Here is a 19,040-nt window from a genome sequence, read left to right as displayed (position 1 = left end):
GTATATTGTGACGGATTTTCATCGATGCACACTGTGCTGGTCTACGCAAATGCTGGAATGCTTTGCTCTAGTTGCACTTCTCAGAAGGCATCCAATCCTAGGAGAGAAAGCCACCCCATTTCCGATATAATTCAATAAATAAACATTTACAGAAACTCCCTTAAGTCCCCCACCCATTCTCCTGGGAGCAGCTCTCCAGTTAGATTTCCTCATTTCAATTAGTCCATAATAAATGTACTCTGCTCTTATTAAGGAGTCTGTTTTCCTCCTTTCACATTTAAGCGTGAAACTTGACTATAATTGCCAACTTTCAACCACATTATGATCAAAAGAGAAATATCACGTTTCCTTACTTCCACTAAGAGCTGAAAACAGTTGTGGTGAAGCAAATAAACACATTGTAGCATCTGCTAAGAACTGAGAGCATTTCCTGGCTGCTTTGATAAGACTGGTTAGTTGCTTAAACAGGATGCGTGAGGTATTTAAACTTCTGTTTGAACATACAGTACAGTTACATTGCATAATTGCCATGACTGAATAGCTTTCAGAGTTTAAAAGTTTCCCCACATTATCTTGCAACTTCATCATAGTGATGGAATGAAGATTTTTAAGATCCTAGAATTAAAAGGGTCTGCGGTACATCAATATTTAAAGAGTCCATTAACTATGGCATAATTAATATAGATTCAAAAGCATATGGCTTCCTACCTGTTTATTGTCTGTTCTTTTATTCTCATTGAAGAAAAATCGTCGAATGTCATAAGGATAAAATAAAGGCCGAATGAAATATAATTAGAAGATTTGCTTTCTATAAAGAGTATTAATAATTTTTCATGTTTCGTTGGAATTTTGAATCTTGAAGTTGAAGTCTTGGGAGAGCAAAAGAGCCAGAGGTGTATGACTTCTGTTTTACTTGCTTGTTTGTGTTTGAAATCAGTAGCACAGTTTTTGTAAATTAATGTATAAAACATTTAGCCGATTCAAGTTAGATTTTTAGTTAGCTACTTCAATAATATTGTAATTAGCTACCACCTTCAATGTTGTGTCCCTGAAAATAAACACTTATTTAGTAATTCCATAAATATTGTTATTGTGTGGTAATCTATGCTGATGCATTAGATGTGCAATTCTATACTCATGTAATAATTATATTTTATATTTCAGTTATATAAAAATATTCTGGGGTTTGGTGTTTGATCTAGGAATAAGTAACAGATCACAGTCTGGCTTAAATCTTACACTGCATAGCTCTGTTACCTACATACTTACATAGACTTATAAATATTTAATTGCAATTAAAATTTGTCAATAATTTATGGTCAATAAGTGCCTAAAATTGCAAAGCAAGTGTAACTAATAGATTTCCTTTTATGTTCCATTATTTTAGGTGACACCTTTTATTCATATATTTATTATGTGTATGCATGATAAAACCATGTCTCCAGAGAAACAAGAAAAGTATAGTATGTCTTTAATAAGGCTATACTTTTATCAGTACCACAGTTCAATATTGGAATGGTGGCAAGAAATTAACCAAAAGCACAATATTATATTTAAATGTCTTATGGTAGTAGTCTTTTTTTAAGTATTATACTAACAAATTGTATATGGCATTTACAAGTATAAACCATGTAGGCAGTATGACTTTGAATTGTCTATGACAGTATACAGTACAACACTTACAATACATCCATTTAGTAAATTCCTGGAATTCCTCTGAATGCTCACAAGAATCTGTACACATTTCGAACGCTTGTTATAACAGGAACACTGGTAGCTTAGCTCTTAAGTTTAAGCCATTTAAGGAGAGCGGGACAAAGTCTCGGTACACAGTATTCTCCAGAATGCAGGCATCTCAATGTCGGTACTCTCTCAAGCTAAAACCACAAAAAAAGTCAAATAAACATGATTTTCAGCATACCTCTGCTGAAGGTACAGTTGTGTTCAGTTACATGTGGTTCAGAAAATGCCTCCTTTTTGTACTGGTTTTGAGATTTTGCAAAGATTTTATCAATTGGACAAACAGTAGTTTTAGATTGTGCAATAGCAGTGACGTATAAGAACGGTACTCCCCTGTACTCATCAGTTAATGTTCTGTTAAACATTGCAATGGAAGATTTGATTTAGTCTGTGTTAAAATTAACTGTTTGTTATTCGAAAAACTATGTGTAAATAGCAAAACGTTATATTTTTTCTAATATTGGTAAGATTTAATATCTACTAACTGATTCTGCTCCTTAAATAATGTGGGGTGGGGAATCAATCAGCTGACATTGTATGATATTAGTTCAGAACTTGAAATTGAAAAGCTCAATCAATAAAGCAATCGATCAGTCAATCAATAACTCAATCAGGATCTTCAGGGTAGTTATTCAACTGAAAGTACGATAGGGTGTGTTTGTGTGCAGCATATTAGAAAACAGTTTTATTTATTGAACAATCGTTTTAGTTACTTTTGATGCAATTTCTGCAAAATATGTTGTTTGAAATGCAAATTGCATTATTTCTATAGTTTTTTATCTTCTTAATACTACTCCACCTCATTGACAGATGAAAGTCTGTGGAGGGATATGTTACAAGAGACACTGAATAATGAACCAAAAATACTATTTCACTCTATCAAGATAAGTGCATCTATCTACTCAAGTAGCCCCTTTTGCTTTAAGTGCTGCTGGTAATATTATAATTGTGTATCAGCAGTTTCATGACAATAGAATCTCGCCTTCATAACATACAATCGGAGTAAATATTATGAGGTGGAGGCGGTGTTAAACTTATCTAATTATCTTTTCAGGTTTTTTTTCCCCCCACAATTCATGTTCAGTTTCTCTTCACGGTTAAACGTACGCTATTTGACCTGTAATTGCTTTACTACACAGTGTTGTGGAAGTGTATCTGGTCCCCAGTTAGCACTTTGTGTTTATTCTTTTCGCTTAGGATGGAGGAATCTAGTCTGTGCCTTGGTGTGTCTTCGGCGATTCCGGAAGCTGACGGCCATCTCAAAAACGCCGCTCTCAATGGCCGCTATCCCATTAGCCAGAAGATGCACCAGCTGACCACTCAGCTGGGCCATGCATTCCCTGACTTCCCCAAGAGACAGCAGATCCCAGAGGAAAAAGCAGCCACCCCATTGGATGAGAAAAGCCGCACGGCTCTCCCCGGCCAGCACATCAACAGTCAAATGGCACTGCTAGCCAACCAGCTCAACAGGGACATTGATGCAAGTAGCTTGGGTTTGAATGGAAGAGTGGATCTCCAACAGTTCCTGAATGGGCAGAACATAGGCATCATATCCCAGATGAATGACATTGAGGAGGATGCCCGCAAGAACAGGAAGTACCCGTGTCCTCTGTGTGGAAAGAGATTCCGCTTCAATAGCATATTATCGCTGCACATGCGCACTCATACTGGGGAGAAACCTTTCAAATGCCCTTACTGTGACCACAGGGCTGCACAGAAGGGCAACCTGAAGATTCATCTCCGCACACATAAGCTGGGGAATCTTGGAAAGGGCCGTGGCCGAGTGCGTGAGGAGAACCGGCTTTTGCACGAGCTGGAAGAGAGGGCCATCTTGAGGGACAAACACCTGAAAAAGGGTCAAATGCAGCCCCAGACAGATATAAAGCCTGTAACTCCGGCTGTCTCACATCAGCAGCTGCCTGTGCAGTTCCAGTATCAACCACCCAATTCTGATTGCAGTCACCCTGCACCAAGCAGTCTGCTCTCTGCTGAAAGCCTGTCACAACCATCACCATCCCCTAAGCCAGCCAACTCTCATGATGAGCAGGTTGCCCCGACCACGGGCTTCCGCTGCACCTTTTGCAAAGGGAAGTTCAAGAAGCGAGAGGAGTTGGACCGGCACATCCGCATCCTACACAAACCCTACAAGTGCACCCTTTGCGAGTATGCTGCTTCGCAGGAGGAAGATCTCATCAGCCACGTGGAGAAGGCCCACATTACTGCTGAGTCTGCCCAGGGGCAAGGGTTAAGTAACAACGGGGAGAAGACCACTAATGAGTTTCGCTGTGACGTTTGCGGTCAGGTATTCAGCCAAGCCTGGTTTCTAAAGGGCCACATGAGGAAGCACAAGGACTCTTTCGAGCATTGCTGTCAGATCTGTGGTAGGCGTTTTAAGGAGCCATGGTTCCTGAAGAACCACATGAAGGTCCACCTGAACAAATTGACAATCAAGAGCAAGCCGCCCAGCGACTCCGAGATGTCCATCAACATGAACAACACCTCTCAAGATGCTCATGCCAACCTTTACTCTCGATACATCTCCTGCTTGCAGAGTGGTTTCCTCTCGGCTGAAAAAATGAACTTGTCTGATCAACACCAGATGCTGACTAAAGCAGGTGTGGCAGTGAAGGAGAAGGAAATGCTGGGAAAGCTGTTGGCTCCTGTAGCAGGTCTAAGCCATGGATTGACTGAGGGGGAAAAACAGTCTTTGTTTAGCTGCCTAAATATGGTACCCCCTCTAAAATCTAGCTGCATGGAGCGCTTACAGGCAGCGGCAAAGGTGGTAGAGATGGATCACCTCAACAGCTACCAGGCATGGCAGATCATGGCCCGAGGTATGGCTATGGATCGGCTGTACGCGCCCCAAGATCAGCAGTGTGTGCCACGTAGCCAGGATGAAGAGCTGACGAAGGGCACCATGGCCTTTTCAAAAGAGAAGCACAACTATCCATTAATTGGCTCTGAGGGCTCCAAGCAGTCGTCACATTTGGAGGCAATTCACAGAGCCAAGGGTGGTAGCATAGCCTCCTGCAAGGATGATGGTGCCTTTGACGGTCACAGAGAGTTTGTGTCCCATGCCAGCTTGGGTCAGACCCTCGAGTACAGTCTGGTTAACCTGAAGGAGAAACCTAGTGAGTGTGCCGACTGCGGTCGGGTTTTCAGAACTTACCACCAGATGGCGGTCCATTCTCGGGTGCACAGCAAGGAGCGTCGGCATGCAGACGAGGGGATCCAGCAGAGCGTGGGCCTGGACGAGCGCCGTGGCTCCGCCAGTGACCCGGAGTCTCAGTCCATCAGCAGGTCCACCACCCCAGGCTCATCTAACGTCACAGAGGAGAGTGGAACTGGCGGGGGCATCTCCCAGACCGGCAGCGCTCAGGAAGACAGCCCACGTCCCTCCTCACCATCCTCAGGTAGACAGTCAAGCATTTTCCCATTTACCGTTTTTCACAGGCATTATGATTCCAATATTTAATAAATGTTCTGAATGAGATTCAGTAGACATCAACGTCCTAATAAATTTTCCATTTTTATCTTAGAGATATTTAGTTCCAATATATGCTGATTTTTTTTCTATATTAAAACATAAAAGGCTAAAATGCTTTCCCATTCATACAGGCATGTGATTTAAAGTCAATCTATCAAATATAAAAGCTTTTAGGTTTGATAATCATTTTTGGAAAGTGAGCATTAACAAACAAATGCGTGCATGAGTCTGGCAGAGGCTCTAGATAGCGAATTGTAGAGGCTGCTCTCTGTTGTCTTCAACACTGACATCAGGTCGCAGTCAAATCCTCAGCTTGCTTTAGCCCTAAACACCCCTTTTGTCTCAGTTACTTCTTGGAGAGCCTGCTGGTTGAGCCGGCTGTTTCTCTATCTGCATTTAAACCACCGGTTTGGATTAGCTCCCCACCCCCCTCTATGACCGTCACCTGCTACACGACGACACATGCCACAACTTTGGGGCCGGACGAGCTCACGTGTCCTCGCATGGCTTTGCAAAGCAGAGCCCAGCAAATTTACACCACAGACTAAATAGGCAACCTACAGCATTTTTAATATTGAGCATTTAGCATCAAAAGGCAGGCTGTTTACAATACGGAAGTAACATTTAGCGATATTATGAATGTTCCAAATTTTTTATAAGTGATCTTATATTAAAGTGAATTTTTATATATTTTAGAAAGGGTGCATTTCATTTGATGAATGCCATCATTTCCTCTGCAGTTTATGCCATCTTTTCTGCGGTCTGTGAATGCAAGTCAGACCTACAGTATGTGAAGATCTGTACCGTTTTCTTAATGTACTTGTCCTGTGAATGTGACTTAATTTCAGAAAACAAGAGCCTCTCCAAATGATGGTATAAGTGAATTTATAATGAAACCTAAAGGAGGATCTTAGGAACCCGCTTATGATGAATGCCCATTGTTACATGATGAAATAATGTGTAAAGAAGAATCTGAAGGCGAAGAACTGTTTAAACAATGCTTTTTGTTCATTTTCAAGCAGCAACAGTCATGACAGAGATGTGTGACAGGGCAAAGGGTTTGGGACATGAAGGACTCAGACATGCTGCGGGGGGTGGGGGTGGGGGGGTTGGGGTTCGTAACAGCAGCTTGTCATGCCGGCAAAAGGCTGCCTGAATTACTGAGTGCATGAAAATAACACCAGCGAACCAGAAAATGTTGTGCTGTGAGGACCTGATTGACTGCTGAGAAGCCCAATTCAAGATCAACTGCTGGAAACTGGACCTCTGACTTCAGAGAAAGAGCTTCCTGTCACCGTTTTAAAAATGGGAACGTCACTGAAACCCCCCAAGACACCCCCCCGCCCCCCATGCTCCTGGCTCCAAACTTAATGCTTTTATTTTCCTTGCACTGAATCCTCCATGTCTAAATATATTTAAAAGGAGCAGTGTTTTTTCAACATGGCAGTGATTAGTCATACATCCCTAGATCTTTACAGCTGTAAGACACAGAAAGGCAAAATAGTCACTCCATACAAATTGAAATTGGATTTGCTTTCTGATGGCTTACGTTTTAAGACATGGGTGTACGTCTAATTACATAATTACAATGTGGGTAATTATTAGTACAGACTGCCCTTACTCTCTGATAGCTAGTTAAAAAAAGAGAATGACCACAGATACATAATAATTTCTTTTCCCACACAGAACAGTATGAAAGGTATGAAAAAGCAACATTGTATATAGTATTGCTCATGTGAATGCTCATTCACAGCTTAAGTCTTAATATAAATACAAGACCGTTGACTATATAAATATTGAGTTGCTAGGTAAACATCTTTCTATTTGATTAAAAGAGACATGCAGTCCTCATACTATGCAGGTTAAAATCAGATTTACATTTATTATGTACTGGCTTATCATGTTTTGTAGCAGTGTTTTGAAATTAGGGCAATCTTCATCTTTGTATTTCCCTTGCTAATTAGCGGGGGACAACTATATAGGACTTTTTTTTCTTTCTACACAGTTGTCCTCTACTGTTGTAAAGTCTGAAAACCCGCCTTCACTCTGTTGTGAAGTTATTATGTTGAAGATATGCCAGTTGGAAAATTCCTCTTTAGTACAAGACTGCATAAAAGGCTTTAGGTCAATATTTTTTCTTTAAAATTCTTAAGCTTCCATCTGTTTGTTGAGTATATTAATATACAGGCATGGGATGCAAATAGAATGTATATGTGTAACACCACCAAACTTTGTCTTACAGCTTATTTAACCACAAAATACTAAAAGGGGCACGTACGATGTGGCTTTTCATGCTCATATTTCAATATTTTAAATCTAAAACGTTATATATTTAAGATGTTAAGGAAGACCGTATGTGTCCTTATGAGCCAGTTCCCAAATCCTTTGATAAAACATGTCACAGTTGGACTCCGATATTTAGCACTCTGTCTAATGCCTTAATGACTATATTTAGATTTCCTGTTTATTATGTATGAAAGGCACAAACGCTTAGTGTTGCGTGTTTCGCTGGTGAAACACTTGCAGTTTACTTTCACATTTTAAAATACACGCATTCGCCAAAACATTGCTCGCCTTCCTCCTGGATAAGTATCCGCACAACTGCCACACATTTTTTTCCCCTCCTCATGTCTATTTTATGTTTTCATAGTTGCAACATAATATTTATCTTTCCGTAACAGAAGGCTGCCTCACTGAGATGGAGAGGCCATCTGAATATTTATATTTAAAAGCAGAAATATAAAATGTCTTTTGTTGTAGGAAAGAGCAGCATTCCTGAAATGGATGCATCTCTGTCTTGATCCCTAAATACAGGGATTTAAAAAACAATTTATGGAATCAGTAATTGAAAGTGATGAAATACATTGGGGGGTGGGCTGTGGGGGGATGTTAAGATTAGGGACATTTTTGCATGTATCTTTTGCAGTTGACACTTAATGAGGGAACAGCCTGCTAATTATACGGTTTTCTTTTCCTGTATATCGCACGGCATGTAGGTAAGCTGATTCTCCTCCATTGTGACGTCTGCCAATTGGTGATGTAGATTAGAAAGTGTGTTAGAGGCTCTTTTAAGGCAAAGCTATGAAATGCATTGACCTTTGCCTTATTCATGGGAAATATCACACACAGTGCTCTTTCTCTTCCTCTCTTTCCTTCTCTTTTGCTCACTCTCTCTCTCACATGCACACAGATGTATACAGGCGGTCGGGGGTTGGAACACTCTCAAATAAACGCATTGCTCATAGGAAAGTTGAGATGACATTTACAGATTCTGAAGTTTAATTCAAGCACAAATGTGCAGAATTTATTTTGTTTTTGGGAGCAGACCTCCTAAAAGCCTTTTCTGTCACAGGTCTGCATGTTTTGTTTTTCTTCTGTACTTTTAATCTGCTGCAGTAATCATATAATCGCATACAGGGGGGTCGAAATGAAGAAAAATGTGTAAGGATTAAGATCTCCATTTTTTTTGCCTGCACATTCCAATTGTTCTTAAAATATTTGGCAATGTCAATTAGTAAGTGAGCAGAGCTAGCTGATGAACGCAATTTTCCACTAGACTGAGCACCCTATTGTAGTGGAGCGAGCGGCAGATTTCTGGGGTCATTATTATTCTCCGTTAGCCTGGGCCAGCTGCTCCTCGCGGCTCCAGCCAAACTTTACACCACGACTCAGGCTAGCAGACAGCAACAGGGGGCTGAGAGAACAGGAGTGACAAACTGGCTCTCTGTTCACTGAGAAGACAGAGAAGGATAGGGATGGAGTATGTATAGGTCTATATATATATATATATATATATATATATATATATATATACACACACTCATACATACACACTGAAGTAGAAAAACATAATCATGCTACTTAGACATAATTAGTCATATAGTGGATTCGAGTGGGATTAATATACTGTATGGAGGTCATGGTGATGGAGCGGGATGCTAGGGTAAACATATTTTATTGGTAGATCTTTATGTGTTATTATTTAATGTTGTCTTTTAGCCTTTTGTTGTGAGGTGATTGTTTCAGAGCGAGCGAGAGAGAGAGAGAGAGAGAGAGTGAGCGCAGCAGCATCACTCTGCAGTGTAACCGCACGTTAGGGTTCAGTAGTTCTAATGCCCACGATGACCCGTGATGTGTTTTGTTTTTCTTTTTTGACTCTAACTTGGGGCTGTGCAAATGCAGCTTACACTTGACTTGCTGGGGGAATTGACAGAGTGTGCAGAGTCTCATTCATTTGCTCACCTCATCTATGAACGATGAGATATTGCTGCTTGGCTGGGAAGTCCACAAATTACGGTTAAAACATGAATAAACTATTGTTGTTATTTACACATATATAGGGTCTAATGAAAATAAACAGCCAAAATGTGCTTCGGTAATGAAAGTAAGTGGGCTATGGACCCCCAAGAGAACCAGTAGTGAGGTGCCCTCACTTAGTCACCCTAACCATGTGCACCTGTAGCGAGGTTTGTGGAGGGGGGGGGTATTTCCTCTTCCCAACACATGGTCACAGCACTGGACCTCTACCTTTCTGAGGAAGATTACTGTCTCCCCTTTCTGCTGAAACAGTTAATCCATATTATAAAAAGTGTGCTATTCTTCAGTCTTGTGTAATAAACAGGTAGGGCTAAACTGCTCTTAAACCAACGGCACATATAGGTCTTGGTCGCAGCTGATTTAATGGCTTCTTGTGAGCCCGTATAGACGTGTAAATAAATGATGAGCGCTCATTTTCTTGGAGTAAAAATTCTCACTTATTCCGACCAGCTGTGCGTGTTAATGTGCTCCCAGAAGCCCAGAACTCCCACAGCAAGTCCTCCGCGCATACAAAAGCTATACGCCTGGTCCCCACTGTCCACCTGTGGAAAGTTTGCGTTCGCTCCGAGCAGCATCAAAGAGCCGCTTGCAGCTCGCAGCTGCCAAGCGTCTTGTCCCCTGTTATTAGACATCCAGCTGTCAGAGAGAGGCAAGGAGAAAGGAGGGAGGAAATCTCTCACCAGCCATATGGTACTAAGTTCTTCTGTAGCACAGCATGCAATGGATTGCTTGCTGCTGCTCCTTAGGCAAATGGCAAACTAATACATCTCATCACTCTCCTAATACCAAGCTTTCATAGAGCACTTCCTTTTAAAATAATAACCCTGCCATTTTCATAATGTAGTGATATTGTTTTTATTGTGTTTGGGTAGTCTCAATCGGTTTCGCTTGTGTGTCTTATATGTTCGCTTGGTCATAAGTTGCATCTTAGAAATAAAGCAAGATGTCACCAAAATATGGCACATCACGAATGTTGCAGTCGCGAAGGATGCAGGAGGTCTAGAACTAGGGCCCCCTAATGTTTAAGTGTTAAGAAGGAGAAAGTAGCTAATTAAATTAAGCTGCCTTTCCCCATGTGCCCCTCTTAAAACCTAGATCTGGGTTGAAATCTGCAGTGCTGTTTATTGATTGTGACTGTCGCATTGGAATAAATTGACTCTGCTGTATTGTAGGTAGGAGGGAACAGGCTGGGATTCGCTCCCCATCAGCTACCCGCAACGCGTGGCCGCATACGCTATGCATGTGGCACTCCAGCTGCCTTTGAGTCATTGGTACCATGTATGTTACTCGTCGTCCTGTACTCAGCCATCCTGTGTCAGTTCCCTTTGGTTTATGGTAAGGTGGCAAAGGACAGCTGGACTGAGATAAGCAGGTAGATAGATAGATAATTCATGGACACTAGAAACATTCATAAATACAGCCTTGCGTTGCATTCGCAGTGGACGCAAGCCATTTTGGGCTTATCTCAGTATTGTAGCTGTCCATCATATATACATTATTACATACATACTGTATTACTACCTGTTACACGTCATACTACCACCACTTTCAGGCATTTCTCAATCAGTGTATATACAGACGCTCCTCTACTTATAAATGAGTTATGTTCCAAACGACCGTTCGTAACTTGAAATGTTCGTAAGTCGTTATTCAACATCATTTTAAGGGCATACGCAAGTACAAAGAACTTGGATGCTGGGAGTACGCACGCTACGCTGCTGCGCGGCGGGAGTAGCGGCCAGAAGTCGTACTAGGCGGGATTGGCGGGAAGAAAGAAAATTGATGTTGCGGACAGGAAACGGGAGCCCAAGGAAAACAATTTATGCCTGAAAGTACGTAAGTTGAAAGTTCGTAAGTAGAGGAGCGTCTGTATATTATTTTCAAGGAACCTCAAACGTGAATGCGATTGGACGTGACTAGATCAGGTGTTACTCAGTGTAAAACTGTAAATCTGAGACAATGTTATACGGAAAGATTAATTTTGTAAATTCCAATTTAAGTTTGTCAGATTCCTTATGTTTTAACCATTTAGCACTGGAATACAGTGCTGTGGTACTGATGCTGAATGGTTCTGCTTCAAGGAAAAAAAATAGGAAAAGTTAATATTTCATCAGTTTCCACAACATATTTTTTTGGTTTGCAATCATACAGTATGATATATACCTTACATACGCCTCAGTAAAGGAAGAATAGTGTTGGTACTATGTTCTGTTTTATATTGTATATGCTGAGTGAATGTTTATCAATCTTAACCTGAGAAGATCATGTGAATGCAAAGAATCAAGGTGTTTGAAAATAGGGTCTATTGTCAGTGGTCTGGCCTTTAGGGTCAGTGGTCTGGCCTTTAGGGTCGTGGTCTGGCCTTTAGGGTCAGTGGTCTGGCCTTTAGGGTCAGTGGTCTGGCCTTTAGGGTCGTGGTCTGGCCTTTTACTGACCCCTGGTTTACCTACTTTTGTGAAGCCTCTTGTAAAATCTATCTTTGTGTATGTGCCTGAGTGTGTTTTTCCCTTACGTACATATTCTCAGCTAGGAAATTGCTACGTAACCCGTACGTTTCATAAACCTCAGCCATATTTAAGCTACCAACTAGTTCCAGTGTAACATTCTAATTAGAGGAAATGAGGTACCAGCGGAGATTAAACGTACGTAGAAAAGGCATCCGGCTACCGATAATGTCTACTTGTTTGCCAGTCCACCCTGGCAGGATTCTGTCGCTGTGGATCATAAAGGTGTAGTTGCTTGCAGAGACGGTGTCTGTGAGAAGCCAACCATTGTGGCACCCTGGAGAAAACCCAATTCTTGCCAAGGCCCAATGGCCTTATGTCTCTCCTCTAACAGTTGTCCACTCTGCCCAGCTCCTGCTTCTCAAATCCTTTGATATCAAATCTCTTTTAACTCTCTTTGTTTATATATTCCCTGCTCTTATGATTTAAAATACCTCTAATACAACCTGAAAGAGTAGTAGGTATTATATGTTAGAATGTTCCGAGGGCATGTATGTGGTTATATTTTAAATGTCATATGTGTCTTACATATTATGAAGTAAAGAAGTGATTATTATATAAGATTATGTCATACGCTATAATAAAATGGTCTTTTATGAGTATGTGTGGTGTTTGGCAGGGGTCAGGAGGTGAAACAAAGACAGGGAGGAGTTAGGCTCTTGTACCCAAATGGTATAACAGCAGTCTGTGTTCTTGTACTGGAGTGACAAAAAGAGAGCACAGTGTGCACCCTTTTTCGATATTTCCTCTGGGAGAAGCACTGACCTCATTTGAGAGGACCATAACCCCCGTGACTTTGAGGATTAAGACATGGAACCTTTGTGGATTAATTAGGTTTCGAAATTAATTCATTTGGATGGATAGAAAGCGATATTTTGGCAAGCTGTAGTTCAGGCTATAGCTATACTTTTAATGCTCAAATATATACATAGATTTATATTGATATTAGTTTGTCATTTAAATTGACAAACTGTTCCTGATACAGTAAACACAGAGTCCGTGATTAGAATTATTTATTTCATATATAAAAGAATTCAAATGCCATGATCAAAACCGCTAGTACAATGCACGCAGTCCTGAAAATGTATCATTTTGGATGCCATGGAAACAATGCTCTTTTATTCACACTAATAATTTAGTTCATCAGACACCTTTTGTTGCAGTTAAGCACATATGTTATTTGATGTGAACTTTTGTGTAGAGAGTATTGTTAGTATATTTTGTACACAAATACAGTATTAGAAGTGATAATTGAAAACTGCTAAAGTGTCTGCTTTCTGTGTGTAAATAAGAAAGCCACTGTCTCCAAAGGTTGCATCTGTCTTTTCACTCGGCCTTGTTTGAGGTTTTAGTATCAGGGTCACGGTGCTTTTTCCATTCACAGTTCATGGTGTTCTGGCCCATATGGCTGATATGCAGTTGAGTCTTTTTTCAGTTAACACGAATCTTAAATGAAATGTACATGTCAGAACCGACTGATCCATCAATTTCTTTCTCACACATCGATAAAAGGGAGTCCATGGTCACACTGTGCTGTTTTTGTGGTGGGGGGTTGTGGGAGGGGGGGTTCCTTTAACTTGTTTTCAATTTAAAATGTTTTGAAGGTTAGAGAAACAGATTGAGCCATTTAAAGATTCGGTGAGTCTGGCTACTCATGTTATTTAACTGAAGGATAAATGCACAAGGCCAGTATTGGGGGTCTATATCTGAGTTGATAGGAACATGCTAGTCATTGGAGACGGGCTGAACTGTGTTGTGTAGAGTGCAGTGAGCTTCAAACTTGTTAGACAGCGGGTTTGTCAAAGGATTGACAAAGGGATTTAGAGCAAGAGGATTCAGGGGCAGACTCAGAAACCTGGTATCTACTGGGGCTTCTCATCATATTAACTTCAGCCAAGTCTTGGTTGATCTGTGAGCCCTTGAGGACAAAATGCCACATCCCTTGGCTTCTTCTTCAGGTGATGTGCTGCAAAATGGCACTATCACACCTCTCCAGTGGCCAGTAGCAGGTGTGTGCTATTAGACACAGAGATGAAGCCCAACGGAAAGAGGATTCTGGGAAACGTGAAATCCGGTTCAGGGCTTCCCTAAGCTCAACACATTCAGCTAATTTTTGTACGTCCTGATGAACATACAATATGATAATGTAATTGTACTGGTCTAGTGAAATTTGAAAAGATGCTTTTTCTGAAGTTCACAGAGCAAGTTTCTCGATTCATTTTGTTTATCAAGTTTCTTTCAAGTGAATCATGCCTCCCTTTCGATGATTTCTATTTTTATGAAGTTCATTTTTAGTCTCAGTTAGTCATGGCGTGAATTTGTGTAAGAATTTGCCCTCCAATTTCCAATGTCCCTGTCTACATGGGAAACTGCAGTGTAGTGTTTTGCTTTTACATTTTAAATCGGAACAATGGACAGAGTTTATATTGGTTTATTGCACCGTGGCTTACAGGATTCCCTTTTTTAACCTTTGTAAACATGTCGGCTTCGAATGTGATGGTACTATAGTAGGAACAACTAAAGTTCATGTAATTCTCATCTTAGGGTCATTTAACAATTAATAAAGTCACATTTTTTATAAACTTTTATATTAGTCATGTATTTTAGATGCATTTTCAGGGAATTGATGGAATAAGGCATGGTTAAAATAATAACAGTAAGATTTTTATTCTGCACTAAATGAGTACTAAATAAATACTGTCCCACATTTACTTCTCTATTGAATTATTTTTGCATGAAGTACTTGGCAGACAAATGTGTAAAGCTAGAAATGCTAATATACATGCATTTTTAAATTATATTTGAAATTTGAAACAAGTTTAATAGCCAGTCTTTGTATTTTGATATTGCATCAATGTAGTGTGAAGAAGGATGGGTAATAAGCATTTTAAGAAGCAAACTAAATGAAGAGACAGAGGTTACTTATTTTGTTGCATTAATGGAGTATTAAAATGGACAGGTGAAGGTATAATTTAAGGCTGGTGATACTCTTGTCTCACAAGTCCCAGTGGTGTCATTGCATTAGGGGTTCTAAGCTGTAAGAGGAACCATCTGGCAGACTAACACCAGTATTTCAGCTATGCACTGTGGATGGATGCTAATTCAGACTTATCTTATTCTTCCTGGGAAGCTCCTTGTATCTCTGCTGCAGTTCTTTAAAGAATGTGTAGGGAGAATTATGTGAATGGTCTGTAATATTAGTTACATTAAAATGATGTCATTGATGCTCAAAAACAGATCTTTTGCCCTCAACAGTGTCTTTCGGGGGGGGGCGGATGGGGCTGGTCTTTCAGGGAATCTAGTATCCCCTAAAATTAAAGCCACGTAACAGAGATTGATGGATTCAGTCTAATCTCGTTAGACCCATTGTTTTAAAATAACAGTGCTCGGTTGATGAATCCTGGTGTTTTTTGTTTGAAAGATCAAGTCTTTCCAGCTTCCACATTCACCTTCCTCGAGTTGGTTTGTTTTCGAAGCCACGGACTTGGCTCACCTTCTAAGTATCACATTTCTGACCATATTTCAAGCCGAAATTAAGTATGTAAAAACCTTTTCCCTTTAAAGGTCAGACATTAGTGCTGGTAAAAATTGATCTATGGATTTATGAATTTATTTTGTGTTAGACCTCCTTTTGTAATGGAAGATTCAGTCAGAAGCTTAGCGTGGCTTTGTTTCCCTTTGACAACACTTCCGCTAGGCCCACTGCAGCTGTTCCCCAGCTCACAATGGCAGATTAATTGACACAATCATGGGCTGCTGGCGTCCGCTCAATACGCAGGTCTGCACTGGGATAGATAGGTAAATCCTATACATGCATTTCATGACAGAGAATATACTTATGACGGGTTTCATAACTCGACATATTTTGTTTCTCACTGGTCAATTCAAGCCAAGAGTCTAATTGGAATGAAGCATTTTAGGAAGTGTTTTAGTAGACCGCTCATCTTGCCGCTTTCCTCAGAAAATCCATTGTTATTAGCTCTGTTTCTAATTGAGATTCTACAGACCAATCCCTTCTTTTTCTTAGTTAGCTCCCTGACATTTTAAACTGTCTATTATTCTGCTCTGCTTTCAGGCACAATGCTGGGTAAATGGCAAGTCGAGAAATTATGTATCTTTTTCATACAGTTGTCCATCAAGTGCTATTACAAGACCTTACTACTTAAATCATTACAGTGTGCTCTGATCTTTATAGATTTGTCTTATTTGCCTTCCCTGCCATTTCAGGACCACACTTTTTTTTAACTGCTGAATTTTATTTTACTCTTATGACCTTGAAATATTTCCAAGGTTAGCATTTATTTCTCTTTAGAGGCAAGTGTAAAGATTATGGGGAATGATGCTCTTGCAATACAGTTACCAGTATATTCATTTGGTCTATGTTCCTGTGCATTTCTGTCAGTCTGGTGCGTAGTTCCTGTATTTGTATACGTGACTAATCAGTGGTATTCCTTTTTATTCGTTGTGTACTGTTTCTGTAGGAATGTAAATATCTTCCTTAAAGTACGAAGGAGCTGTAAAGTAGCTCTTCCTTAAGTAACCTTTAATTATTTAGTTTGTACCAAAATGGCTGCCCTTTTCACTCTTTAGGGATATTACACAATTAAAAAAAGCCACAAAAATTGGAAAGGGAGCAAAAAAATCCAAATTAATGACAGACATTGTGGAGTGCAATTCTGGCTCCTTTAAAACGGAAATATTCTGATTAGAAACAGCTCAGGGATCCTCTGAGGTTGGTTGGGCTCATTTGATTTAATGACCTATTTCCTCTGTGTGTGCCACAAGTAGTTAACGCCAGTCAAGGTGCCCAAAGTTCCCCCACTGGATCACAGTGCACCGACTGAGGAGTAAGGAAAGGAAGTGAAGGAGCAATGGCGCGGCCAATCAAAGCTCAGATCCCCCAACTTGTCAGCGGGAGTTAGCGAGTTTATGGAGATGCGAGCAGCCGCCATGCTGCTGCTTCCTGTCTGACGTTCACTTTAAAGGTGTTGATTACTGTATTATCGTAATATTGTATACAGCACAACCGTAACTACTAAGCATCTGCTCACTTCAATCTTGTACCGCCTCCCTTTTTTGAAGCAGTAACAGCACTTAGAGTATCATTGCTTCACACTGTAATTGTTTTTTTTTTTGGAATTTAATAAATTTGTGCACCTGCAGAATTTAAGCTTTTGAATATATTATAACAATAATAATAAATATACTAAATTAATTATAACAATAACAGATACACAACATATACTTTATGACTATAAAAAAAAGTGATGCTTTGATAGATTGTTTACCTAACAATTACCAATACATATGGCATTATGTTCCCTTGAAAATGTTATCCATCCATCCATCCATATCTTATTCCAGTGAAGGTGATGGGGGGGCATAGACCCTACCCCAGATGACACAGGGCATCGGTACGCTATGCATGGGATGCGTGGTCATACATTGCTTTAATGAAGTATACATAGATAAATACCAGTTTTTGTTGATATAGAAGCATACAGAGGTATTTAACTTTTTTCCTTATTTTCAGACTCATCCTTTTAAGTGAAATGTGAAAATATCGTCAATAAATATAATGGGAACACAAGGATGTCACAGTTCAAGCTGAATCATGAGTATTTAATTTTCCAATATCTAGTCATGATGTAAATTTATTTTGGGTTTCGGGTCCCATTAATTTGTGCTAAATGTCAAAGATCTTCAGAGATAAAAGATGTGACATGTAACAGAAGACATACGGGATTTTTTTTTTTTTTTGTGAAAATACCAGAATAGTTTTTAGTCATATAAGATGGGGTCTATTAATAGTTGAGTCATCAGCGCAGAGATGTTCTGAAATGGCAAATTGTTAGATCCCTAATGGTGATTATTTTTCTCTGTCAATGACCTTCATAACAAATTAACATTCAGGCAGGGGAGGGGTATGTTCATTTTAATAGGAATACGCGTACAGTGACACATCCTTCTGTTCAGGCTTGCATATACATGAGAAATGTAGGTTGGGAGAGAAGATGGGCTTGACAGTCAGGGGCCATATCTGGTTATGTTTTATCCTTTTTGAGATAAAGGCTATTTTATTATGATAGCACTACCATTCTTGCATGTTTGCATAGTTACAATACTAATACCTATCATACTATCATTAAAATGTCAAAACATAGAAAGTGGTATTCTTTAAAATATTGATTATACTGTAGGTATATATACCATCTAAGTTTACACTGTACATTATTATTAAAATCTGCATTTATTTTTTCCATGTGTTTCTTTTGTTATATTTTACCTTTTTCACAATGCTCAAAAGCTTGAAACCTTAAATACATCTTACAGATCAGGTGACATTATTAAAAATAGGTGTTAATTTAATATAGTGGAAAACCGATGTTAGCCTCGAGTGGCTTTTTTCTTCAGCGGTTAGACAAGGTATAAACTTCAAAATGAGATCATGAGTTATTCCTATGATGTTTGCTCTGCGAGTTATACATGCTAAACTATGACTCAGTCATTTGTGGAAAGATTAATGTTCTCTTTTGCATTTTACCTTTGTTTTTGAGTGAAATAAACAGCTTCTCTCCCTCTCTCTCCCTCCCTCTCTTTCTCTCTCTCTCTCACTCACACTCACTCACTTCTACATCCCTGTAAAATTAATTCATGGATATCCCTCCCAAGACAAGACTGAAACTACCCGGCCTTAGCTAATGATAAACAATCAGGTCTTGCCAAGGGGGAAGGGGGGGGGGTGAATATTTACGCTAAATAACATCCCATTCTTTACATCCTAAAGATTCAATGTCCCAGCAGATCAAGCCTATAAAACCTAATTGTTCTCTGTCTCTCTCATATAAACAGGCATCTCCATTATCATCCAAGTCACAAACTATTTTTTTAATCAGCAACTGTGATCAGGCAGCATAATAATAAAATTAATAAGAGCTCAGTGCTTCTTTACCTTTTTTTGAAAGGGTTGAAACAGACTTCACAAAGAAAAC

General features: G+C 39.8%; 1 protein-coding gene across 8 annotated transcripts in view; it reads left to right on the top strand.

Moving 5' to 3' along the window:
- LOC111849650 (zinc finger protein 536-like) overlaps positions 1-19,040 on the top strand; it is a 181,765-nt gene that overhangs the window by 113,295 nt on the left and 49,430 nt on the right. For all 8 annotated transcript variants that reach the window (XM_023822712.2, XM_023822715.2, XM_023822713.2 and 5 more), the window contains one exon: positions 2,938-5,153. In XM_023822712.2, coding sequence (XP_023678480.2) covers positions 2,939-5,153 — 2,215 coding nt within the window. In that variant the 5' untranslated portion in view covers position 2,938. The remainder of the gene's footprint in view (positions 1-2,937; positions 5,154-19,040) is intronic.

The sequence above is a fragment of the Paramormyrops kingsleyae genome, chromosome 13, assembly GCF_048594095.1.
Source record: "Paramormyrops kingsleyae isolate MSU_618 chromosome 13, PKINGS_0.4, whole genome shotgun sequence".
NCBI lineage: Eukaryota > Metazoa > Chordata > Actinopteri > Osteoglossiformes > Mormyridae > Paramormyrops > Paramormyrops kingsleyae.
This window is presented reverse-complemented; position numbering and strand designations above follow the sequence as displayed.